The sequence below is a fragment of the Schistocerca piceifrons genome, chromosome X (assembly GCF_021461385.2).
Source record: "Schistocerca piceifrons isolate TAMUIC-IGC-003096 chromosome X, iqSchPice1.1, whole genome shotgun sequence".
Lineage (NCBI taxonomy): Eukaryota > Metazoa > Arthropoda > Insecta > Orthoptera > Acrididae > Schistocerca > Schistocerca piceifrons.
This window is the reverse complement of record NC_060149.1, coordinates 258,287,825-258,314,809: the sequence shown is the minus strand read 5'-3', so window position 1 is coordinate 258,314,809 and position 26,985 is coordinate 258,287,825. Positions and strand designations below refer to the sequence as shown.

The following is a 26,985-nucleotide window of genomic DNA, read 5'->3' as shown; positions in this document are numbered from 1 at the left end:
CACTAGTACTTCATCTAAACCTACTGAATTTATTTACAGGTGTTATGTTTGTTCTGGGGAATTTTTGCTTGAACTTCTCTGCAATACTTGAAAAATGCTCTTTTACATATTTTGCTAAGTGTTGTGGATCATTTATTACCTTATCCCCCTCCCTGAGCGGTATGTTATTCTGCATTCATTTGCCTCTCCCCATTTCCTTTTTTATAACATCCCACACTGCTTTGCTTTTATTCTCTGCATTATATATTTTTTGTCATTAAATGACTTTTTTGCAGCAATCAGCATCTTCCTATATATCTTTTTGTATATATGATAGAAATTTAAGAATTCTGGATCATTGTGAATCTTTTTCATGGAACTGAGGTGTTTAAGTATTTGGGAGTTTTGTGGCGGTGTTCGTAGCGACAAACACTTGGCTGTAGAAATGGCTTACGAAGTCACCGCCACACTTTTAATAGCGGGCCGTCCGGTCCGCTGGAACAGTGAACAGAAAGATGAAAGCCCAAACACTCAGATTAAATAAAAGTCGGTACTTATCTTTATTCATGAAGATACAGAAACACAGTAGTGAACTCTGTGTCTACAGAAATCTGTCTAGTTCGAGTCGGAGCGGCTAGGTCAGCGTCGGCTGACGACAAACAACAACTCTGCTGCGATGAACACACAACTGACTAGCAAGTACACAATTCGGTGGTGAGTATACAACTGAGCGGCGAATACAGAACTGTCCTAGCGCTCTCGACTCCAGCGCTTAAGAAGCCAGAAGCCAGCGGTGGCGCGCGCAGACTTGCGGCGATTTCCTCTCTCGCTGGCGCTGCTTATGCGGACGGCGTCCGAACTTTGATGCTGCCAACCTTTTGGCAGCGGGCTCGGGTGGCATTACTGGCTAGGATACAACAGGGAGGACTTCTTAGTACCTGCTGCTATCCATCTGTTTTTGTGAGATGTTGACACAGACATGCATACTTTTGTAAATGCCTTTTCAAAGTTCAATTTAAGCAATGTAAAGAATTTAATATTTACATTGGTATCCTTATACACTTCATCCCAGCTTTGTTTTTCTAGTTCTTTTGTAAAATCTTTTATTTTCATTTCTGACTGATGTCTGTAAGCTTTTAGTTTAGAGAATGATTCGATGCCTGATTTTACTGTTGTTATTTGATAAAGATATCTGATAGTCGGAGATCTTTTACAGCTACATCACATTTTTCCCTCTCCATATTTGTGGCCTCAAGGGCAATTACTGATGCAGTCATTGTAGTAACCCTTGTTGCACTACTGACCAATAAGGACATGCCAAAACTTTGAAGGATGTTTATGAAGGTGCTTCTGGATTCATTTATGATATTACTGTTGATGTTAATGTCCCCACACAGAATTATGATGAGCTTTGTATTTGAGACTACCTGGAACTTCTGTTAATTTATTGGAGGTTGTAAGGTGACAATTTGGTTTCGAGATGACAAAGCCAATGAATGTATCATGTAAAAAGAAGCTTTGTCTCAGAATGAAGGTTGTAGTAAGACTAATATGTGGCATAACCCAAAGTATACATTAGGTTCAAAGGTGGTAATATGGTTGAGAGTTGGTGAAGCCATTGAAATGTGGTACAACAGCAATCCGAAGTACATATACTAAAGCATTCACATGGGTATTCAGAAGATAGTCAACTATCACAAATTATGTAAATTATATCCCCATAGGTCCTTATTTTGACTATCTTATGTGCCATATTTATTTTGTTTCCTATCAGGATTATTTTGTTAACTCTTGCAAATACAATTTTTTTTTCTTAATAAGTAGCAGATTTCAGTCTGTTATGTCATGAGAATGTGACAACATTCCTTTGTATCTCCCTATGAAACACATCATTTGCCCACTTCTCCTTACTGGCTACATAGAATCAGCAGCTGAAACACACACTTGTTTCTATCATACTTCACAGCAAGCACTGACCACATTGCTGTACTAAACATGTGAGTAGCAGGGCCACAATTTAGACTTTTACCATGTACAAACACTGGTACATAATGTTTCATAAAAACTAATAAGTAATAGACTTTACTTACCTCAGCCAAGCGATTCAGTCTAGCTAACAAGGATTTCTTTTTATCAGCACTCAAGCGTGTAATGAAATTGCTTCTTTTACTGAACATATATAACAAATTTAGAACAGCAAGCACAACACTCATGTTGCATGATGTTAAGAGTGAGATTAAGTGTTCCACTGAGTTGTACAGGTGCCGTGAAAAGGAGTGTTCTATCAATAATGTTGTAAAATTCAACACTCTCAGTAACAACTGTCTTTCCTGAAACAAAACAAGTATGAAGATCCTATCAAATTCACAATGGCATGAAGTTTGTTTTAATCTCTTGCACTTGCCTAATTTCATTTCCATTATTTGTTACTTTAGTTCACACCCACAATTCAGAAAATCAATCAAGTTGTCACAAGAATAGCTTAAAATGCAAAATACAATAAAAAATGTACAGAAATTTACCCATTCCATCTCAGGCAAATCAATTCGTAATATCCAACTGCGTGCTGATTCACGTTTGGCACTCTCTTCGAGTATGTCATCCAAGACATCCAAGACATCAATCCAGTGATAGAGTTCACATTTTCCAAAATTCCATGTTTCAATTCCTTTCAGAACGTAAAATAAATCCTTTCTATTACTGGTACGCAATTTATCAATTAGTGCTTGGCAGTCTGGTGGCTGCAAAGAAAAGGATTTGTAATTATTCTAACGAGAAATACTTTTGAAGTATTTAACATGTGTAACTACCAAACAATTTATTAACGCTACAGTATGACAAATAATAAAGCAAATCAAAATAACAAAATTATATTATCAGTATCATCAGGTCACAGCTGCAGCTTCCAGCAGCTGATGACTATCCTCTTCCAACTTTTTCTATCCTTACACAGTTCTTCATTTTGGATCCTATCCCACAGAGGACCACTTTTGGCAACCTCCTCCTCAACTATGCTGATCCATTTCTTCTTGGCAATCCAACGTGTCTTTTTCCATTTATAGTCACTTCCAGGAATGTCACATGAGCGTATAATCTTAATCTAGGCTGGCAGAGTTTTTCCAGTACACTGAGTTTTATACATGCATCTATTCTGTTTCTTTCATTCCTTCCTTCCTTTTTGTTTGTCTCACCACAGCTCTAACAAACTTCAGTTCAGCAGCTTGGTATATTCATTCTCTCTCTCTCTCTCTCTCTCTCTCTCTCTCTCTCTCTCTCTCTCTCTCTCTCTCTCTCTCTGATAGAACGCAGGTCTCCAATGACTAGGTTAATATGGGAACATAGTAGGCACTGAAGATGATTTTGTCTTGTGTCATATCTGGCTGTCCCAAAGCAGGCTCCTTAACTGGGTAGCTATGTGCATACTGCTCTGGCATGCACTACGTTTTTACAACTATCACACTGGCCAAATATGAAAATTTTGCATGTTCTACAAAGTCATCAATTTAGTTTTAACTTGGGCTACCCTTGTATGCTCACCTTTATGGCTACAGCCTTTGTTTCACTAATGACACCAAATGCTTGTTTTACTAATGACACCAAATGCTCACCGTGATTGTTCCACGTCTTCAGTTTTTCTTTTACTTCATTTGTATCTCCCCAGATCATATCACATCAGTGAATATGATTGTTTTCAATTCAGACCCATACTGTTCCTTTATCCTTATCATAATGATGTTCATCACAATGATAAAAATCAATGGAGACAAGGCACTACCCTGTTGGACTCCATCTTTGGTCTCAAACTGTTCACTCTCTCCGTTTCCTACTTTAACACAGCTGTCATCTTCTGTAGAGCATCTTCACTTCCTCAATTAGTGCCTTGGATATATTTCTTCTCTCTAGGCATTAACAGGTTTTGGATCTCGGTACACCGTCAGTCTTTTCTGTGTCTAGGAAGTCTAGCGTGATGCTTTTATCTTTTTCCAGATTTTTTTCCGATATTATTGTTGCTATGATCAGATAACCTGTACTCCCATACTTCCTAAATCTATGCTCTTCTTCCAGGAGAGGTTCAATCATCCTTCGAAGTCTGTTTTACATAATGATCTCAGAACTTATTAATCCATGCAAAATCCATGTTATACTCTGTAATTTTGAGTAGCTCTCTATTATCTTTGAGTAATGGAATAACCACACCTTTAGTCTTTGGTTTCTCTCCATATTGCTTTTGATACACTGCACAGCCAATGGATTCCACATGTTCCTGCTGCCTTGATCATTTCTTCATTTAATTGATCAGCTTCTCTAGATTTTTCCTTTGCTCATGCTTTTCAGACTGTCCTCTACTTCCAAACTAACTTAGTGGTGGTTCTTCTTTGTCACTTCCATTCTTCCCATAATACCGAGTCTGCATTTTGTTTTTCATATCTCCATTCAAGAGAGTGCTGAAATAATCCCCTATTACTGTTTTGAACACCTCTCATGTTCCTGACCAGACTTTGATCTTTATCTTCAATTATTTTTATAGTATCTTTGTCTTTCCTCTTATTCTTTACTACTTTGAAGAGCAGTTTCTTTTTGCCATTGCAGTCTTCTGAGAGTTTGCCTGTAAGTTCCTCGCAGGAGTTGTTTTTCCTCTGCAACTACTACTCATTTTACAATTTTTTTGTTGCCTGTATTTTAATGTCAGTATTTTCATATGTTCTTCATTCCTGGAGGGCTTTGCTGGTACTTGACTAATTTTGGGAACACGTGGGCTATTAATTCTTTGACTGCACCATATGAGACATGGATGCCATGTCTCAAGTGCTGCCTTGTCGTAAGTGTGTCAACAGCTGCCCAACACTTCAGACATGCCCAATACTGTCCATCATATTTTGATACTCAAAGGTTATGGCATGCATTGGGAATGTATTTATTTCAGATATTTACTCTGTTTACATTAATTTGTGGTGTCTTTCTGTTGGATAAACAAATATGTACAGCTGTAATACTCTTGTGTATACTTATTATATTGGCATTAACCAGATTATATATTGATAATTAGTTGCTTCTGCTGTGTGTCCACACACAAAGGCTATTTAATTCTTTACACTACAGCTTTGGCATAGCCACCATTTATTGGAAAGTATTAAATGTGGTAAGAGCCCTCTTATATTGCTGACAAAGTACTGCACTCTGCAATATTGTCTGTTGCGTTTGAAACAAATGACAATTTGGTAAGAGTCATTTAGCAGCACATGTATTAACCTGATACCAAACTTGACCTGCAGCAAAGTATTAAACAATTTAGAGTCAGTAAACTTCTAAAGCAGTGAACTGCTGTGGAAGTCTTCCACTACCAATGGGCAAAACAAAGTTCTCATGATACTTCACATACTGTTCACGGACAGTTTCTAAACACTTTGTTGGCCCATACTGAAAAGCAGTCAACATAAATAAAGCAGTTCTTAATCTGGAAGCTGATTTTCACACTACAATACATTAATAGGAATGGTCCACTATGAAACATTAGGATAATATCTTCCTTCATAAAAACCATTTAATTGAGACACTCACTGTGATTTGGTGAGAAATGTGTGCATAGCCTCTAAACAACTTTTAAATATGATCATTTCCACATATGCTTTCAACAACTTTTTATTGTCTGTCATTGTGATCATTACTAATTTTTATTATGAAACATACATAATGGAGCTTATAGCACAATTCATTGAAAGTGCAACAAAATTTTTTTCACAGACATATGTGGAAATAGTCATGTTCACCTACATTTGTGACATGTATTTCAAAGTGAAATAAAACCATGTAACAGCCCTTGGTACTTTACGAAGGAAACCAATGCGAACTTTGTCAGAAATATGATGTTAAAGTCTAGATATTTTCCTCCCGTTTTATGAGAGTTTCATCACTCAAAATATGCTGGGTAACGATAAACCTATAGAAGGTAGCAGATAAAGTGGCAGCTGTGGAGGTTACGTCGATTCTCCTACCTTCTATATTCCCACCATTTGTAGCTGCCTATGAGAGGTTTTGGCACAGTCTGGCTTGGTCCATGACTAATCTCATAATATTGCTACAGTGCCATTTCCAGAATTGGTGCCGTCAAGTAGCACAATAAGAATCAACAGCTACCAAATGATCAACTGTCATTAACATGATTTATGTGGTAATACGTAGCTTCATTCATGCTACTGATGGCACGGCTTTGTAACTTTGTTACTACCCACTACCCTTCGTGAATGGACAGCATGTTAGTGTATGTTTCCCAAGAGAGCAACAATTTTCATCAGATAGTTTTGCTGTTTATGTTAGTGAGCTATGATGACAGTTTCAAGAAATGCAGAGCTAAACAAAGGGAGTCACACAAGATGTATAAATTTCTTTGCAATCTTAAATACAATACCAGAACAGACGAAATCTTACTGGCCCCGCCAACCGCAACAGCAAAAGCAAAAGCTTGTGGAGTTTCACATGAACTGTACAGAGAATATTTGCAGAAGTAGCATCAATGGAAACGTGGATCAAGAAATGAAGTCATAATCACCAAGAAAGGCTATTAGTGGAAGAAGAACTGTCATCGATTTGCACTATTTCCAGGATGATGGTGTTCACCATACTGTATTAGAATTTTATGATTGTTGTGAGTAACCTACAAGGCCGAAGGTAGCAGATGTTTTGAAAGACAAGATTTCTTTTACAAGGAGCCCCCATTCGAGTGTAAGATTTCTGAAATCTAAGATTTTGATACAGAAAATGCAACAATGGGAGATGCATTCTGATGGAGATATCCAATATTGTGGCTGGTACGGCTGTTCTTCAGAATGAAATTTTCACTCTACAGAGGAGTGTGCACCAATATGAAACTTTGCAGGAGAAATTTTGTGAAGGTTGGAAGGCAGGAGATGAGGTAATGGCATAAGTAAAGCTGTGAGGACAAATCTTGAGCAAGCTTCGGTAGTCATGCTTTGGTAGAGGCACAGGTCCCGAGTTCAAGTCTCAGTCCAGTACACAGTTTTAATCTGCCAGGAAGTTTCAGGGCTACTTTTCTTTGCAAAATCCACAAAATCAGAAAACAAAATCATCTTTGCCCTATTATCTACCTCTATGAGACCTGTCTCAATGAAAATCAAGTCAGAAACCACATCAGTCATGATTAAAAAGGCAATCGTAGGCTGAAAGTACTGACTGGCAAAGGAAAAGGATTACTGTCTTGTGATGCAGGGTCAGCTGAATATAGCTTTATCAAATGGGCAACACTCATATTTACATCCAGCAACTACAGCCATTATCATGATGAAATTAACAGTGACATACTTAAACACTGGTTTTTAGATTTATTGTGTGGTCTGGAAGAAGGTTGTGTGATCTTAACGTATAATGTCCATTATCATTCAAGAAAAAAAGAGAAAGTTCCTAACTCATGTAGAAAGAAATAATAAGTTTTACAGTGGTGAGCAGAGGAAAGTATTTCAATTTCAAGCAGCTGTACTAAAGTGGAGACGTAGGAGGAAGCCAGGAACCTAAATCAGACTGGATTAAATGCATACAGCACACTGAAAATCTGCATTAAAACTGGATTTTTAAGGAAGGCAACTGACAAAAGTTCATTGAATGCACAGCCATTGCTTCAAACAACTCAGGTAGTGAGTCTTCTGAAGAGGGCAATTAAACAACAATGACAAAGGCACATCCGACACCACAGTCAGCCCAAGAGCCATCAGCGTACACAAAGGTACCATCGCAAAGTTCCACATGCAGGTTATGAGTCTTCTGAAGAGGACAATTAAACAACAATAAATTTCATACCATTATTTGTTTCTTGTTTCTTGTTCCTTGCCCTTCCCAAAGTTGTAAACACTATGTTCCCTATCTGGTCCCACTTTTGTTGTTCAGCTGCTTTGGGATACAGTATCTCAATCAAGCTTGAGTAAAATGTGTCAATGGCCAAATGGATGCCATGATGGTAAGATAATACTGAGGCAACATAAGAGGGACAGACGTACAGGTGCATAAACGAAACACACACAGTCTAGTTTTGAACAGAAAAGGCACTGATACAAACGGAGGAGGGTGGTCTAATCTACTCCCCAGGAAGTACTGCTGAGGACACTGAGGGCATCAACAAATGGAAGAGCAACAGGCCCAAGATGTAAGGCCGGTGGAAGAAACCAACTGCAGCACCAGAAAATCAAACAAATGGTTTTGTCAGTAGAAAAGGCGAAAGTCTTTGTCAATGCTCCATGAATGAAGATAATCGAGACCTCACTGAAGATGTAGCTCAAAGAGACAAGTTCATGATGAACTGCAATAAATTGCAAAATCATCAACTCAGAAGGAGCCGGAGATGCCCAGCAGGACACAGGCCATAATAGGGTCAATGGCAACAGCAAAGAGGACGACACTCAGGTCAAAACACTGAGGCACACAGTTTTCCTAGATAAATGTGTCTGGCAAGGCACAATCCACATGTACCTTGAAAACTCTGTCTTTTATAAGAATTCCTGAGGAAAACGGGCATGCGGCCATGAAAGTCCCACATGTATGGTGTACGGAGAATACCAGTCCTCCAGCAGGTGTCATAGGCTTTCTCCAAATCAAAAAACATAGCCAGTATAATAATTCCACAAAAAACCATTCATGACATGGGCTGACAAAGTGATGAGATGGTCAACTGCAGAACGGCACACTCAAACACCACACTGTGCAGTGGTTACTAAATTGCGAGTCTAACCACCACTCCAGAAGGTCATGAATCGTACATTCCATCACCTTGCAAACACAGCTGGTGAGAGAAATGGGGCAAGAACTAGAAGGAAGGTGTCTGTCCTTGCCAGGTTTAAGTATTGGTATGACAGTGGCTTCACACCAGCATCAGGGAAACGTGCCCTCTGCCCAGATGGGATTGTATGTATGACGGAGAAAGAGCTTGCCTGCAAGAGAAAGGTTCTGCAACATCTGAATGTGAACATTGTCCAGTCCTGGGGCAGAGGATAGGGATGAAGTGAGAGCATGATCTAGATTCCTCATAATAAAAGTGGCATTGTAGCACTCAGGATTCCGAGAGGAAAAGGGTATTGCCCGAGTCTCGACCACTCATTTTCGAAGGAAGAAGGCAGGGTGATAGTGGGTGGAGCTCAAAATCTCTGCAAAACAGCAGCCCAAGGTGTTGGAGATAGCAATTGGGCCCACTATGACATCATCTGCTATTGTCAAGATGGAAATTGGGGAATGGACCTTGGTCATAGACAGCCGCAGCCGTCAGAGGTTGTCCCAGATGATGGAAAACAGTGTGGAACTTTAAAGGAAATCCAGCTACCTTTTCTGCTATCCTGAAGAAAGGGACAACACTGTGCATGCAACTGTTTGTAACAAATGCCACTGCCCATCAGAGGACACTGGTTAAAAATGCAGAGAGCACCTCTCCACACACGAATTGCATCACGGCACACCTCAGTCCACCAAGGGACTGGGACACAGCATGGCAAAGAGGAAGTGTGAGGTATGGGATGCCCCATGGCGGTAAGGATAATGTTTGTAAAATATTCTACCTGGTCATCGTAAGTGGGGAAATGTTCGTTGAAGGTCATCAGGGAAGAGTAAAGCCTCCAGTCGACCTTAGAAAGCTGCCATTTGCACGTGCACGTAGGTGGGATAGGTATCAGCAACTGGATAGTTCACGGGAAATGGTATCTCTAGTAAATGTCAGAAACAACAGATGACTTGAGATGATGAGTAAGCTGGCAGTGCACAAGAAGAGATCCAAATGAGAATAGCTGTGAGTGGGGTAAGGAAAGAATGTTGGTGCTCCTATGTTAAGGCAGATGAGGTTAATGCGATTGAAAAGGTTAGCCATAAGGGCACCTCTCCGACACGTTATGCGTGAGCCCCAAAGGGGATGGTGCACATTAAAGTTGCCAAGCAGCAGAAAGGGGTGAGGTAGTTGCCCAGTAAGCTGGAGGAAGTCTGCCCTGGCGACACCGAACGATGGAGGAATGTAAATGGTACAAAGGGAACAGGTCAAATAGGGAAGGGAAATACAGACTGCAAAAGCTGGAAGCTGGCTATCCAGGAAGATGGGTTAACTATGAACATCCCCCCAGATTAGCAGCATGACTCTACCACGAGATGGGATGACATCCTCTGGGGGAGCCAAAGTGGACTGGGAAGAAATGTGACAGCTCAAAGCAGTTGTAAGGACACAGTTTTGTTTCCTGGAGGCAGAAAATAAGTGGACGTTATGATTCTAAGAGCAGCCATAAATCCTCTATGAGTTATCGAAGGCCATGAATGTTCCATTGGAGGAGAATCATAACAAGGAAAGGGGAGGAGGGAAAAAATGAAGGGGTGTCACCTCAGTGGCTGCCGAGTGCCAGCCTTTGAAGACTCACTGCTACTGAGTACAACGGCTGGAGGATCCTACTCCAGGAGATCTACAGAGGCATCAGCATTCTCCCTCTATCAATATGCAGAGTCCAGGTAGAAAAATGGTTGATGCCATGCACCGGCAGCACGGACGTCAGCTGGGAAGGTTATCACATGGCAACACCATCCAAGAGGATCTCAGAGTTCGTGAAGGAGAAGACCATTTGCCTCTGACTTCTTGGAGCCTTTCTGGTTGGCAGAGGAAGACTCAGATGTTTGTTGCCTGGAGGGACATAGAAAGTCTTCTTGGGAGTGTTTCCTCTGTCCTTTCCAGCTCTCCGGTTGTGTAGCAGTTGACTTCACCCCACGAGGTGAAAGTTTGGTGGCTTGTTGCACAGCTGGAGGAGGCGGCACAGTTGTGCAGTGCTGAATCTGCCATTGCAAGTCTGTGTGGACATGTTCTTCGTAGAGTGAGATGTAGCAAGAACAGTACTGTAAGTGCCAGATGGTAGAACACAGGGCTTCCGACTAACAAATAACTTGTGAGCAACCGGGTAAGGCACTTTTTCCTTCACCCACATCTCCTGGAATGCTGACTCATTGAGATACATGGGACAACCTCGAGAGGAGGTGGCATCGTTGCCTTTGCAGTGGATACAGAGGGGAAAAAACAGCAGGCAATCGCCCTCATGAGCATCCCTACCACAGGTTACACATTTGGCCAGGTGTCGACAGGAGTTGTAACGATGACACTGGTGCCAGCACATCGTATTTGAATTGTACTGGTGGACAATGATAACTTCAGAGCCTGCTTTGATCTTCAATGGAAGCACCAGTCTATCAAAAGTGAGAAAAAGAATGTGTGTGGGCACTACGGATACATCTACCTTTTTCATCACCCAATGGACCACAATGACAGCCCGATCAGCGAAGTGCATTTGGATTTCTGTCATTCAGACCACTGAGCAGCCTACTGTAAATAACACCACTGAAAGAATACAGCATTCGATGGACCTCAACACGAACAGGATAGCCAGGAAGGAGCAAATCTGCAAGCAGTAGTTGTGCTTGAGAATCAGAAGTACTCTCTAGAAGCGAAGTGCCATTCCGTATATGAGAGCAGGATTTCACAGAGCCAGCAATTGCATCAACAGCTTTCTGAATAATAACGGATTTACCGTAGCAAAGGATTGACCATTTTCAGTATGTGGAATCACAAGGAACTGTTGTCCAGCTGGGAGGGTCTTTGAATCGTTAGCCTCATTCTGTTTACTTTGTATAGACATTGAGGGTGAAGATGATTGGCTCATTGTGAGAAAATCCCCATGATTGCCAGAGTCTCCAATGGTGTGCTCCTTCCAACTGGGGTCCCCTTCCAGAAGGGGATGTGCCCATCTTAAATGATTGTTCACACCTCAGGTCACATCTCCCGATTACATGGCCAAGGGACCAATCGGCAGTTTGGGAAGGTAATCACCCCTCCCTGTGCCTGGCCTGTACCAGGGAGTATGTGCAAACCCTACCTGTCAACCCAGGGCTGAGAATTATGCGTTACCCAGTCACCTGTTTTATGTCAGATGTGGGCTTGCTTTCAGAAGCACACAGGGAAGAAGAAGAAAAAAGAGTAACCTCAAACAATGAAGAGGAAGGAGGATAGGAGAATGGGAATGAAGAAAGAAAAAATGAATGAAAAACCAGTGGAGAGAGTGTCCTGATATCATCTACAGAATATGCAGGAGACATTTCCGAAACATCCTTGACATGTTCCCTAAAGGAGGGGGAAAAAGAATAATAAGAGGATAGACATGCAGTACGGAAGAGAAATGATGCTGCAACGGCTGGGATGCCATGGCACCCAAGCATGGACCCTTCAAAGAGCAGCGAGCCCCCTGGGAGGTTATGTGCCTGTAATTTACCTGCTAAATAACACAAAAATAAATAAATATGGAGAGGTTGACATTCCTGTACATTATTTTCTCAACATTTTCTGGTTGGTTGGTTTAAAGGCAGGAGAAGGGACCAAACTACAAGGTCATCAGTCCCTTGTTCCTAATAAAACAATGCCTCAAGTGTGAGAATAAAACAGACGAAATATGTAACACAAAACAGAAAGAAAGGAAAAGCCACAAGAATGAAGGGAAGGCAATGAACACTAACAGTAACAAAAGAGGACAAGAAAACAACAGAGAGGCGCTAGAAACAGGAGAGAGTAAAACATGAAAGCAGATTACAGTGGCTGGCCAACCACGAGAATAAAAAGGGAAAGCCAGCCACTCTGCAACACATTAAAACCCCCACCCTAAAAGCGCTAGCGTGGAGGACACAGAGGGACAAAGGACATGTGCTAAAACATACATAAAAGTATAAAGCCCACTCTCATGGATAAAATGTAAAACTAAAGGTGACGTGGAGGTATTGACGCCCAACACTGAAGGCAGGATGCTGGGAAAGTTAAGAGTCTGCCGCAGAGTGGCTAAAAGTGAGCAGTCCAACATTTTCTGGGCATATTTTTTCACAGCCATAACAAATTGTTTAAAGTAAATCAATGTCCACTTCTGATTATAAAATATTCATTGCAATGTGCTATATGCTGATTTCTGGTATCATATTTTCAAATCAGCACCTTGTAACGCAGTGAGCATACATGTGCAGACAACACTGCCTGATGGCAAAGTTGAACAGGTTTGGCTCCACATGTGCACATCAAAAGCTTCCCCACTTGTGGTAGCTGCACTGTATGGTGAAAACATGAATGGAGAAAGCATGCAGGAAAGGTGGAAGGGGTGCCTCCTACAGTTACCCCTCCGACTGCCACTTTCGCTGCTCATATATTATAGTCCTGTCAAGGTTAAATTTGCATGTTAATTTATTGTTATGAAAACCAGTTATAGAACCTTCTTTGAACTGGGGGATCCTGTTTGCTGTACAAATAATAACATAGAATCTTTGTAAACTTACCACCTCCGATGAACTTTTTTTCAGTCTGCCTTTATCAATCTTCATCTTGGCTTTTTTTTATTTTTACAGTTGCAGATATTTAAAATCTGAAAATAAAGAAAGAGGAAAGTTTAAAGCAAATCATGTAACACATTGCACAGTTCAAACAAAACTTTAACTTCCTATTTTAAAAGAAAATCTTTGTAACTAAGCATTTTGCATGGTTTGTATTTTGATAAAAACTGTAATATTTTTTACAGTTGTTGTGTGTGTGTGTGTGTGTGTGTGTGTGTGTGTGTGTGTGTGTGTGTGTGTGTGTGTGAGAGAGAGAGAGAGAGAGAGAGAGAGAGAGAGAGAGAGAGAGCTGAAGTGGAGCAAGAGGGTGAGAGACATGTGCACATCCTCACACACCATTAAAAGCACTCCGCAGGACAACTTAATACGCACTTAAAGCAATATACATGCAGACCCAAAATAACAGCAGAGAATTCAAATAGGGCTTGCCAACAGCAACTCAAGTTCAGGCACTCTTGCAGAGTTTTCACTAGAGCTGAATATATGTCCACACTGATAGCAATGTTGCTGTGAAATAGAAATTCCGGAGAAGACCAACAGCACCCCCCCCCCCCCTCCCCGAAAAAATAAAAAATACATCACTTACAAGAAATGTATGGATGATTCCATTGAAAGGGCATAGGTGATATCTTTCAGCAATTTTAGATGATGTGTGTTCCACATCACATCACTGACAAGGAACCACAGAGGAGATAAGCCACGAACCACAAGAAGAAATGAATTACTTCATGTCAGTGTGATGGAAACAGTACCAGTATTTCTTTGTGGTACAGGGAAGACTTACAGAGTGATTAATTATAATAACTACATTGTTAATTTCTCTATGCTGCAGATCACAATTAGAAAAACTTTTTAAATAATGTAAGTGTTACATTCTATGCTTAATATATATTTATACAATCCACAAACAAAATTTCAGCCTTTCATCATTTTAAAGTGAAACATAGTGGAAATTTCATGCTGATGACGTTTATAAATGTCTGATGTTTTTACATACCAATATGCTGAAGCACAAAAACTTTGCTGTGTCAAACTAGAAAATAGTTTTAAGGCTGAAATTGTGTTTATATACATATAATTTTAACAGTGAACAACAATAATGGAATTGTTTAAAAAGTACATAATTTGGCAATCTGATGGGCACATGAGAGTTATTGTCACTCTTAAACTGATTGGAAGTGGTGCAGGTCAGACTATTTACCAAGGTCTGAGTTTAGACCATTATTTCTAGTCACAGGCCAACTAAAGAGTGGTACTTACAAAAACAAGTTAGATAATACAATGTGTCCCACACAGTGGCATCAGCTAGGAATAAGATTTTCCTGTATCAAGAATATACTGATGCTACTGCTCATAAAACATGAACTATTTCAATGTGGTTCAAAGAAACCTGGTGGATTTGCTGGACTGGCGTGCTTAGAGCCATAACTTGAATTCCATGTAATCATCTTACAATAAACTACTGAGTCAACTGAGTGTCTGTTCAGTTTGTCAAAAGTTTAACTACACACCATGTTTCTGAAAGAGTATAAAGCCTATCTTACAGTGTAGCAGAACTAGATGGTGTGTCTTCTCTGAAGACTGGTGACTACAAAACGAAAAGATTCCACACCCATTCCACTGCACAGCTGGTATCTACAGATTTAATAGCAGTAAGTGTCTGGATGCTACACAGTGTATTAAGTTAATCTTCATCTTCAATCATTTAGTCTCTTATTAATTTGTTACCGTCTTCTCAGCTGTGAGATGGTTATATATTTAATACTACTAGCATATCAACCCAAATTTGTTCTAATACAGCCTGGCAAAAATGCCGGGTCTAGGAAAGCTTTGAAAGGTAGGTAGGAAGGAGGTAGATTTTAATTTATTAACCAGTCTGTGTTGTCACAAATAAAATGGGGGAGATGGGTGAGGGGTGGGGGAAAATTAGGGCTAATGCCCTGTCATTGACTACATGATTAGAGACTGAGCCCAAGATCAGATATAGTATGGATAGAGCATCAAATTAGCTGCAGTCCTAAGATCAATCATTCCAGCATCTACTGTAAGTGATTTAGGCAAACCACATCAAATCTATACCTGTATGACTGGACAGGAATGTGACCTCTGCTTCTCTAACCCCTATGCTGGATTCTGTGAGCCTTTGTTCACTAAGGTCAATCAAGATGGAGTATAAGCTAATACTGGACAAAGATGGGAAAGGAAACGGGCTGTGACATTTTACAGAACCATTCTGGCATTCATCTCAAGTAGCTATTGAAACCACAAAAATCTGAATCAGGATAGGTGGATGAGGTAATGACCCTCACTACACCCAAATTATAGTTCAGTGTCCTAATCACTGAGGCCACACCTCTCTGTGACATCAAAAAAGAAATTTCGTAATGCCATTCCACACCCCTTAATGCAACTATTAATCATCTGACAAGGAATGACTGTGACACACACACACACACACACACACACACACACACACACACACACACACACACACACACACACACAGAGTATCAGTGAGCATGCCATCTGTGTGTAGAATGGGGAAGGCGCACGATCTATATGAGTTTGACTGAGAGCAGATTGTAATGGCCCCGAGGCTCAGCATGAGCATTTTGGAAATTGCACGACTTGTCGGGTGTTAGAGGAGTGCTATGGTGAATGTCTTCAACACATGGCAAAACCAAGATGAAAACATTTTCAGACGTCATGGGGTTGGGTAGCGATCCCAAATTACACATGTCCACTGTCGCAGGCTGGGCAGACGGTGACACAGGACAGGTGGCCAACTGTTTGTTTGTTTGTTTGTTTGTTTGTTCTGTTTTAGGGCACAAAAAACAGCTGAGGTCATACACGCCCAAGTCTAAGCTATAGAACATGAACACAGAGACAAAGTAAACGACTATAAGTCAGTACCAATGGAAAGAATAGGAGACATCAAAAACAAAGCACGGGGAAAAGACTAAAAAACACCATACAAAAGTGGAGATCCAAAACTACAAATTAAATGGTCTTCACCATATTGCTTCAATGGATAAAAAGTTAAACCCAGGCAACAGCCCACACATCATTTGCTAAAACAGCTGATAAATCAGATGACAAACCCAATATTAAATGTAAGTTGGTAAAAAAAGGGCATTCCAGCAGGAAGTGGCGGACAGTTAAAATTTGGGCACAATGCGTAAAAAGTGGTGGGGCAGCACCACTGAGCAAATGATGATGGCTGAAAAAGGCAGTGCCCAATATGCAGCCGAGTTAAAATAATCTCCTCTCTGTGGGAGGGCTGAAAGGAGGTCGTCCAAGGCGCCGGGAGAGGTTTAATATGCCAAAGCTTATTCCCGTTAAGGGAGGACCATTGGTGATGCCAAAGGGACACATCACCTCCTGACAGACAGCAATGCAGAGATTATCAGCTAGAATAGACATACTCGCAGCTGAGGTAAGAGGACTGCAGCCTTGGCAGCAGTGTCAGCAGCCTTATTTCCTGGCAGACCGACATGACCAGGGACCCACAGAAACATGACATTAGCTCCACCAAAAGTGAGCAAATGACAGTTTTCCTCAACCCACTGCACTAAGGCATGAGCAGAGTATAGCGAACAGAGACTTTGGAGGGTGCTGAGTGAGTCTGAGCAGAGGACACAATTGCAAAGGCTCTGTCGTCGTATGTACTCTGCGGCCTGGTACAAGGCAAAAAGCTCAACTGTAAATACTGAGGAGTGGGCTGGAAGCCAGTATCAAAAGACACGGGTGCCAATGACGAATGCACACCCAACCCCATGGTCAGTCCGAGAGCCATCAGTGTATACAAAGGTACTATCGCTAAATTCCATGCAAAGGTCGTGAAACTGAAAGCGATAGACCGAGTCTGGAGTTGTGTCCTTAGGAAGTGAATGAAGGCCAAGATTAACATGGGCCGCTTCATAAAGCCAAGGTGGTGAAGGGTTCACACCCACCGCGAAAGTTGCAAGCAGCATGAAGTTAAGTTGCCGTAGCAAGTGGTGAATGTGGACTGCATAAGGTAACAGAGAAGAGGGATTAGCCCCATACTGACGATTGAAGGAATCATCAAAGGAGGAGGCGCAGGAGGGGTGGCCATGCGTGGCAGACAAACGGCATGCATACCTGCTGAGGAGAAAGTCAAGCAGTAGGACAATGGTAGTTCAGCAGCTTCAGCATACAAATTCTCAACCGGGCTGGTGTAGAAGTTGCCCACGGCCAAATAGATGCCATGATGATGGACAACTTAAAAGGGATGGGCATGCAGATGCATAAACGAAGCACCCATAGTCGAGTTTCAAACAGACTAGGAACCAGTACAAACGGAGGAGGGTGGTTCTCTTGGCACCCCAAGAAGTACCATTGAGGACACGTAGGATGTTGAGGGACTGTGTACAGTGGGCTGCCAGGTAAGAGACATGGGAGGACCAAGAGAGTTTCCTATTAAGCATGAGCCCCAGGAATTTCGTAGTGTCAACGAACGGAAGGGCAACAAGCCCAAGATGTAGAGATGGTGGGAGAAACCATTTGCACCACCAGAAATTCATACAGATGGTTTTGTCAGTGAAAAAGTGAAAGCCATTGGCGATGCTCCAGGAGTGAAGACGATCAAGCCAGTGCTGGAGACACCCCTAAGCGAGACAGGTCCATGGAGAACTGCAATAGATGGCAAAATCATCCACAAAAAGGGAGCTGTAGATGCCTGGTGCGAGACAGGCCACGATAGGGTTAATGGCAATAGCAAAGAGGATGACACTCAGGACGGAACCCTGAGGCAACCGTCAAGCAACCTGGTGTAAATTACACCACAGGAATAATTCAAAGTTCTATGTGCCTCGACATGAACAGGGTAGCCGTGGAGAAGTGAGGCAGCAAGTAGTAGTCGTGCTTGAGCATCAGAAGCTGCCTCCAAAAGCAAGATGCCATTCTGTGAATGAGAGCAGGATTTTACAGGGCCAGCAATTGCATCAACACCTTTCTGAATAATAAACGGATTGACCGTTGCGAAGGACTCACCATCTTCAGTATGTGATACCACAAGGAAGCGTGGTGCAGTGGGAAGAGTCTTCGAATCAGTAGCTTCATTACATTTACATTTCGTTGACGTCGATGCATAGGATGAGTGAATCATCGAGTGGAAATCCCCACGATTGCCAGCGCCTCTGATGGCACACTCCTTCCAATTGGGGGCCCCCTACACAAGGGAGCACACCTTAGGTGGTTGTTCACACCTCAGGTCACACCTCCCCAAAACCTGACAGAGGGACCAATGGGCAATCTGGGAAGGTTACAGCCCAGGAAATCGCCCCTCCCTGGGCCTGGCCTGTACCAGGGGGTACGGGTGAACCTTACCTGTCGACCCGGGGCTTGGAATTACACGATACACAGTCACGTTTTACACACCAGATGCATGGACCAGCCTTCAGGAGCGCACAGGGAGGAAGAAGAAAAAGGAGTATCCTTAAATGCCGAAGTAGAGGAACGAGAGAAGGGAAATAAAAAAAAGGAAAAAGCAGCCAAAAAGGAAGTTGGTCAGCAACAGAATGGAGAACATTCCCAATAATACCCCAGACATGTTCCCCAATTGAGGGGAAAAGGAATAGCAAGAGGATAGACATGCAGCACACCAGGGAAGAAGTGCAGCAAAGGTTGAGGCCCCGTGGTAGCCAAGCACAAACCCGGTAAAGAGTGATGAGACTGCTGGGTGGCCAACTGTGACAGAACTAACATCAGACTTTAATGCTGAGCAGAGTAGAAGTGTGTGTGAACACACAGTGTTCTGAACTCTACTGATGATGAGTCTCCACAGGTGATGACCCATGCACGTGCCAACGTTAACACCATGGCATCGTTAACTATGATTGAAATGGGCATGTTACCGTCAACACTGGACATTGGCACAGTGGCAAAGCATTGCACGGTCTGATGAATTGAGACACTTTCTTCACCACACCAGTGGGAGGGTGTGAATCATTTGTCTTTCAGGGGAACAGCTCCTCAACATCTGTACTGCGGGACAAAGACCAGCTGGTGGCAGCTCCATTGTGCTTTGGAAAACATTCACATGGGCATCCATGGGTCCAGTGGAGCTTGTGCAAGGCATCATAATGGCCAAAGAGTATTTTACACTGATTGCAGACCATATACACCCCTTCATGATGATCATGTTTCCCCACAGCACTGACATTTTTCAACAAGGTACTGCATCATGTCACAAGGCTAGGAGTGTGATGGAGTGCTTTAGGGAACTCAGTAATGAGTTTCAATTAATGTAAATAAACAATAGCTGATGCAATTTGTAGATCAGGAGTAGTACATTTTACATGATGGATGAACTGCAAAAAGTATTTGTGCAAGACTGACACTTCTTTTGTTGGATGTTGACCAGAAGCAAATACAAATGATTTCTGAGCATTGTTTGGACAGTTTTGAAATTATGAAAATGATGTCATGTGCAGGTTTTTGTTATGTACGAAGGAATACCACAATCGAGAAGAAGGTAAGAATCTGTGGCCCTGGACCAGTACATCGAAGTAGATTACATAATCTACAAAGGTTGGCATCCTTATTTTTAAGATGTACGTCTTGCAGAATATTTAAAATCAGTCTAACAGTAACTGAAGAATGTCTTTTTGACAAACTGGAAACATATGTGAGAACACATTTCCAATCAATATTTCAATACATAATATCAATACTAGGAATAAGAACTATCTACATGAAGACCTAAAAATCACTTATCTTGCTCCAATAAGGGGTCCAGTATTCAATAAATTGCCAGCAACCATTAGAAACTTTATTTCAGATGAAGCACAGTTTAAACAGAGTTTGAAGGACTTTCTGGTAGGCAACTTCTCTCCTTTATAGATGAATATCGTAACAGGGATTGTTAGACCAGCTTAAGTAAAAATGTCAGCTAGATTTCAGTTTTGATAGTACTTGGTCACAACAGTCAAGATTAAGTGTTTTGTGTACAACAAATTTAATAAAAGTGCATAGCTTTGATGGATAAAATGTAAAACACGGTCAACAGCCCGTGCATCATTGGCTAATACGGCCAATAACTCCAACAGCAAACCCAAGAGGGAACGTAAGGGAGGACCAATGGCAATGCCAAAGGGACACCACCTCCTGACACACAGTGACACAGAGATCATTGGAGGAAATATAGGAACTAGTGGGCTGAGGTACGAGGACTGCAGTCTTGGCAGCAGCATCAGTAGCCTCGTTTCCTGGCAGACCGACATGACCAGGAACCCACATAAACTTCACAGTGGCTCCACCAAGAGTGAGAAAGCGACAGTTTCCCTGGACCCATTGCCCTATGGGTGGCAGGGTACAGCGCACATAGGTTTTGAAGGACGGTGAGAGTGAGAAGAGGACAACAAAAAAGTAAGTGTTGCTGGATGTACTCCGTGGCATGATACAGGGTGAAGAGCTGAACTGTAAATACTGAGCAATGTGCCGGAAGCCGATATCTGAAGACCAATGACGAAGGCACATGTGACAACACAGCAGTACAGGAGCAATCAGAGTACACAAAGATACTATCGCAAAATTCCACGCGAAGGTTGTGAAACTGAAGGCAATATAGCGAGGCTGGAGTAGTCTCCTTAGAAACTGAATGAAGGCCAAGGTTAACACAGGCCACTGCACAAAGCCAAGGTGGTGAAGGATTCACACCCACTGGTAAAGTTCAGGTAGTGTGAAGTTAAGCTGCCAAAGCAAGCATCAAAAGCATACTCCAGGAGGTAACAGAAGAGGGACACGACCAAAGGAATCCTTGAAGGAGGCGGTATATGATAGGTGGCCACGCATGGCAAAGGGCATGCATACCTGCTGAGGAGAAAGCCACGGTAATAGGACAGTGGTAGTGCTGCAGCTTCAGTGTACAGACACTCAACTGGGCTGGTGTAAAAGGCGCCAGAGGCCAAACGGATGCCACGATGGTGGATAGTGTTGAGATGGCATAAGGGGGATGGACAGGTAGAAAGTCTAATGTTTCATTCTGACAGTGTATTACTTCTGCAAAATATTAACAGTTCCAGTTTCCAGTAATGTATTCACATATCCTGACAATCTCCTGACAGTTGATCTGGGAAGTGATTTTTTCAAATGTTCTATGTTTTTGAGTTATACTTTCCAACATGTCTCATGCCTTCGAGAATCATCTCATTTTTGGGTTTATGGAGCAAAAACTGAATGGAATCTAAAGAAGTAGTTCTGATTGTAAATGAAAGAAAATCATGGCAGTGTCCATGCCCATGACAGTGCTTCAGCAATGGGAGAGGTGGGGGGGCTAAGTACCTATAGTGGGATATATCCACCCTATTAAACATGCTTCTATTCTTGTGACAAAAAAAGTGTGTATTTTGCAGACCTTACAGAATCACATTACAGAATAACACAAGCGACCTTAAAGTGGGACTGTAAGAAAGAAAGTAAGTGCATTTATGACCTAAAAACATTCTCATCTTTTCAGAAATTTTCACCTCTTAGAATTACTATTTATTGCTTAAAATAATGGTAGGCCAGTCATGGCTCCATAGAAGTATCTTTCTGGCTGAAGCTCTTCGTTTTAATATATCATTTTACTGGCTGCATTTTTTTGAAATCCGACGGCATGGCCGATCATTCTCTCCTTTCATATTATGGAAGAATACTGATGTGCAAATTTTTTTTTTTTTTAAGTAATGTAATTAGACACTTTTTTTACAGGACTACAATTTGTTGTCATAAGCTCCCACATCTTCAGAATGTTGTGCCAACAGTATTGGCGACATTTCAGGCTCGCTCACTTTCTCTCTTTCAATTGTCCAGAAACTAGGCAAGTGCAAAATCCATATGGATAAGGTGAAGACAGGCCAACTGAGAAGCCAAGCACTACACTAAAGTTGTGCAACTGCTGATAGTGGGTAGCAAAGCTCCTCTGAGCTTCCCTTCATCCTCACAGCAGAGCTTTGGTGAAGATGTGGAGGCTTCACAGTGTAGAAGACAGCTGTGAGTGAGCTATGAGAGACTAATGCACTGAACTACTTGTGGGGCGCTCCAACAAATTTCAGCCACATAGCTGTGGTCTTCTTTATAATCCTGAGTTTGTGGGGGAAGGGAGGAGTGTGAGGATGGTGGAAGATCTGCCACTACACGTTCCACACTTCTCAGATGAGACACCTTAATTGTGGTTGTTGCTCATTGTTGAGAATTTTGTGGTTTGGTAGTTCCCTGGTGGGAAGTATCTATACCTTTCAGGCATTGAGTTATGTCATGGAATCGTGGAATGCTTTATTTGATATACCAGGTGATCAAAAAGTCAGTATAAATTTGAAAACTGAATAAATCACAGAATAATGTTGATAGAGAGGTACAAATTGACACACATGCTTGGAATGACATGGGGTTTTATTAGAACCAAAAAAATACAAAAGTTCAAAAAATGTCCGACAGATGGCACTTCATTTGATCAAAATAGCAATAATTACCATGACAAAGTAAAACAAAGCAAAGATGATGATCTTTACAGGAAATGCTCAATGTGTCCACCATCATTCCTCAACAATAGCTGTAGTCGAGGAATAATGCTGTGAACAGCACAGTAAAGCATGTCCGGGTTATGGTGAGGTATTGGTGTTGGATGTTGTCTTTCAGCATCCCTAGAGATGTCAGTCGATCACGATACACTTGTGACTTCAGGTAACCCCAAAGCCAATAATTGCACGGACTTGTTTGTCAGCCAGGCTGGGGATGATGAGATTCTGTAACATATCGGCGTACCTCTCGGCCGTCACGGTAGCAGTTACAAAACCAGAATCACCCATTTCCTCGAAGAAAAAAGGCCCGATAACGGTAGATGCAGTAAATCCAACCCATACCGTGACTTTCTCGTCGTGCAATGAGTTTCCATGACAGTTCTAGGATTTTCGGTAGCCCAAATTTTGCAGTTTTAGGCATTGACAGACCCTCTGAGCATGAAATGAGCTTCGTCAGTCCACAACACGTTACTCAACCAATCGTCATCTTCCGCCATCTTTTGAAACACCCACACTACAAATGCCCTCCGCTTCACTAAATCGCCAGGTAACAGTTCATAATGCCGATGGATTTTGTACGGATAGCATCGGAGGGTACGCCTAAGTGCCAACCAAACAGTCGTGTATGGAATGCCGGTGCAATGTGCGACTGCACGAGTGCTGACTTCCCCATGCATGGACGAACCCGCTATAGTCTCCATTTCTTCTTGAACTGTCTCAGTAGCATTACGCCTTGTGCTCGGTCAGCCACTACGGGGTCTATCGTCTAAACAACCCATGGCTTCAAACCTCGAAATCATTCTTGCCACAGCTGCATTTGTCACTGGACCTTTACCTGTGGTAATGCTGAACTAGCACATTCTCCATTCTGACAATACAGCTTCACTAAAAGTGCCTTTTCAGGTAACGTCAACATGCTGCGACTGCTGGCACATCTGATTCTCTCTCTCATTACGGCTCCTTTTAAACACGATTGTCATGTGCAGTCACTGACTTTTGCTGTCCAGCACCATCTGTCGGACATTTTGTGAACTTTGTTTTTTTTTGTTCTAATAAAACCCTATGTCATTCCAAGCATGTGTGTCAATTTTTACCTCTCTATTTACATTATTCCATGGTTTATTAAGTTTTCAAATTTATACTGACTTTTTGATCACCCGGTACATACAGAAATTATCTTAGTGCTTGCACTGTGAAGCACATTTGGTAGGTTCTGGATACAAAATATCAGGTTATTTCACAACAAACGATGGGTATTTCATAGCTAAAACTCATCTAGCACTTCAAGATTAAATTGCACCATACAAAGAAGTTATTGTGTTCCTTTGTCTCCACGTGTTTCAGTACATCTACATCTATGCTCTCCAACCCACTGTGAAAGGTATACATCTCACAGTGCCAGTTATTAGAGTTTCTGCCTATTCCATTCACTTATGGATTTGGGGAAGAATGCTTGTTTAAATTCCTCTGTGTGTGAGATGGTTCTTGAAATTTTTTAGGTAGGCTTTCTCAGGGCAGTCTGCATATTTCTCCAAGAGTTTGCCAGTTCAGTTTCTTCAGCATCTCTGCAACGCTCTCCTACAGGTCGAGAAACCTGTGAGCATCCATGTTGTCCTCCTCTGTATACATTCAACATCCCCTGTTAGTCTTATACAGTACAGGACCCACACACTTGAGCAATAGTCCAGAATGGGTTGAATAATTGATTTGTAAGGGATCTCTTTGTAGGCTGATTGCATTTTCCCAGTATTCTACCAATAAACCCAAGTCTTACCCACAACTGAGCCTATGTGATCATTTGATTTCATATCCCTAGAAAGTGTTGCAATGAGGTACTTTTAAGAGTTCACCGATTCTAACTGACTCATTGATACTGACTGAATATTTATGCAGCTTCTTTCATATAGTATTTCACTATAGATAAATGCATCATCTGCAAAAAATCTGAGGTTACTACTAATGTTGTCCGCAAGGTCACTAATATACAACATGGACAGTGAGGGTCCCAGCACTAATGACTCTCCATTAAGATAACATGTGTCCTCCCTATCAAAAAAAATCCTCAACCCAGTCACAAATTTTACTCAATATCACATATGATCATACTTTATAAATAAATACAACATCTACCTGACTGCTTTGATCCAAAGCTTTCAGTACATCATATGAGAAATGTGCACGATGGATGTTTCCAGAATCCATTCAGGTTGCCATGGAGGAGGTCATTCTGTTTGAGATACCTCAGTATGTTTGAATTCACAATATGTTCTAAGACTTTACTAGAAATTGGTGTCAAGGATATTTGACAGTAGTTTTATGGATCACTTATTATCCTTCTTGTAAATGGTGTGACCTGTGCAGTTTTCCAACTCATGGGCACAGTTTTTTATTCGATCGGTCTACAATAGATTGTAATTATAAGAGGGGCTAACTCGGCCACAAATTCAGTACCGGTATAGAATCTGACCCATCAGTCTTTGGAACTTCGTTTAATTTTAACGATTTGAGCTCTTTCTCAAAACCACCCATTCCACTCACCTTTTTTTAGTGGTATGAGGATTAAATTAGGGCAGTTCTCCTGGGTTTTCCTTTGTAAAGCAAGCAGTTTAGTATTTCAGCTTTTGCTTTGCTATCCTCAAATTCAGTTCAGTTCCTGTCTCATTTGCGAGTAACTGGACACTAACTTTGGTTCCACTAACAGTCTTTTACATAAAACCACAATTTCTTTGGCTTTGTGAAAGTTCTTTTGACAATATTTTGCTAAAGTAGACATTGAAGGCTTCAGTCATTGCTCTCTAGAGCAAAATGTGCTTCATACAACATCTCCATATCTAGAGCCCCATTTTACACCAATTATGCAGTTGTGTCTGTTTCTTTATAGGGACTGTATACTACACAGGTTCCCTTCCACTATGCGCTGTTCTACTGGGTACATATGCATCCACTGCATATCACGTAGTCTTTAAGCTTGAGCCATAGTTCACGTACATGCTCCTCTTCTGCAATGAAAGTTTCAAGTTCCTCGCCGACATACAACATTTCTGCCTTTTTTTTATAATCTAGTTTACTGAACAGATGTATCTTTCTACTTGTTTTATTAGTCCTCTGTACTTTGCTGATCATTGTTACCACAATCATGTCATCGTCACTGATACCATTTACAGACTACATAGTAACTACAGTGGAAGTTAGGCCACAACAGCTTTTAGTTCAGTGTTCCGCAAGACTTAAGCAATAAAGAATACCTGTGCCAAAGAGCATACACACCTCTAGTTACCCCTTCAGCCTTGGCACAGGTTTTACAATGTAATGTTTATTTTTTAGTGAGGAAAGGCAATAAAAAAATTACATCTCCCTTCATGCAATAATGGTAAGATAGTTATCTCTCAGCTGAGTAGTAAGTATACACTATACTCAAATTACAATGGTGCCTTAGGTGAGGCTGATTGTGCCTCAGTGGTCGGGGATCATTTGCACCTTTCCCTTTCCTTTCCATCTAGGCAGTGAGCCTTTTACAGTTTTATATGTGGATGATGTTCCATTCTGTGTATGTCCATTGAAGTAGTTTGACAAAAATTTTTTTCTACCTCTTTACTCCATTTTCTCTCCTTCCATGTGGCAGGTGCAGTCAGAGAATGTATTCATTTGTTGTAAGTTGATGAGGCAGATGGGTAGCTGGTGGATTCTGAGCCACATCTCACTTTGGTGATTAAGTTCTGAGCAAATTGAACATTCTCATGGTGTCCTGTTCTGAATGTGCACTTTTAGTAGCAAAGGCTGGTATTGGCTTTGGGGAGAGTGTCTGCACAGAAAAGTTTTGTCAAAAGATAGGTCTCTCATTGACTGATGGGAACTGACAAGAAAGTAGGTCACTAAAAAGACTAAATTTTTTAACTCTCCAGATATGTGTTACACTACTTTTTCAGTGTTGTATTGTGTGCACAAGCACGCGGGCCAGTCTGCACACATTTGATTGTGGTTCTAACTTTTCCATTAAAATGGAAGACCAAAAAACTAAGTTCAACCAATTCTTTTTAGGTTCATGTAGCCATTTGTTACTGAGAAGAACTTCACATACTTTATCTTTTACTTCTTTGCACATTGC

The 26,985-nt window shown here is 41.5% G+C and overlaps 1 protein-coding gene across 1 annotated transcript in view; it reads right to left on the bottom strand.

The window, feature by feature from the left end:
* Positions 1 to 13,353, bottom strand: part of LOC124723129 (E3 ubiquitin-protein ligase HUWE1) — a 360,906-nt gene extending 347,553 nt beyond the window's left edge. Inside the window, exons 1-3 of the mRNA XM_047248317.1 lie at positions 13,303 to 13,353; positions 2,502 to 2,720; positions 2,070 to 2,309 (exon numbers count right to left, since the gene is read on the bottom strand). Coding sequence (XP_047104273.1) covers positions 2,070 to 2,309; positions 2,502 to 2,720; positions 13,303 to 13,347 — 504 coding nt within the window. The 5' untranslated portion in view covers positions 13,348 to 13,353. The remainder of the gene's footprint in view (positions 1 to 2,069; positions 2,310 to 2,501; positions 2,721 to 13,302) is intronic.
* Positions 13,354 to 26,985: the final 13,632 nt, after the last annotated feature.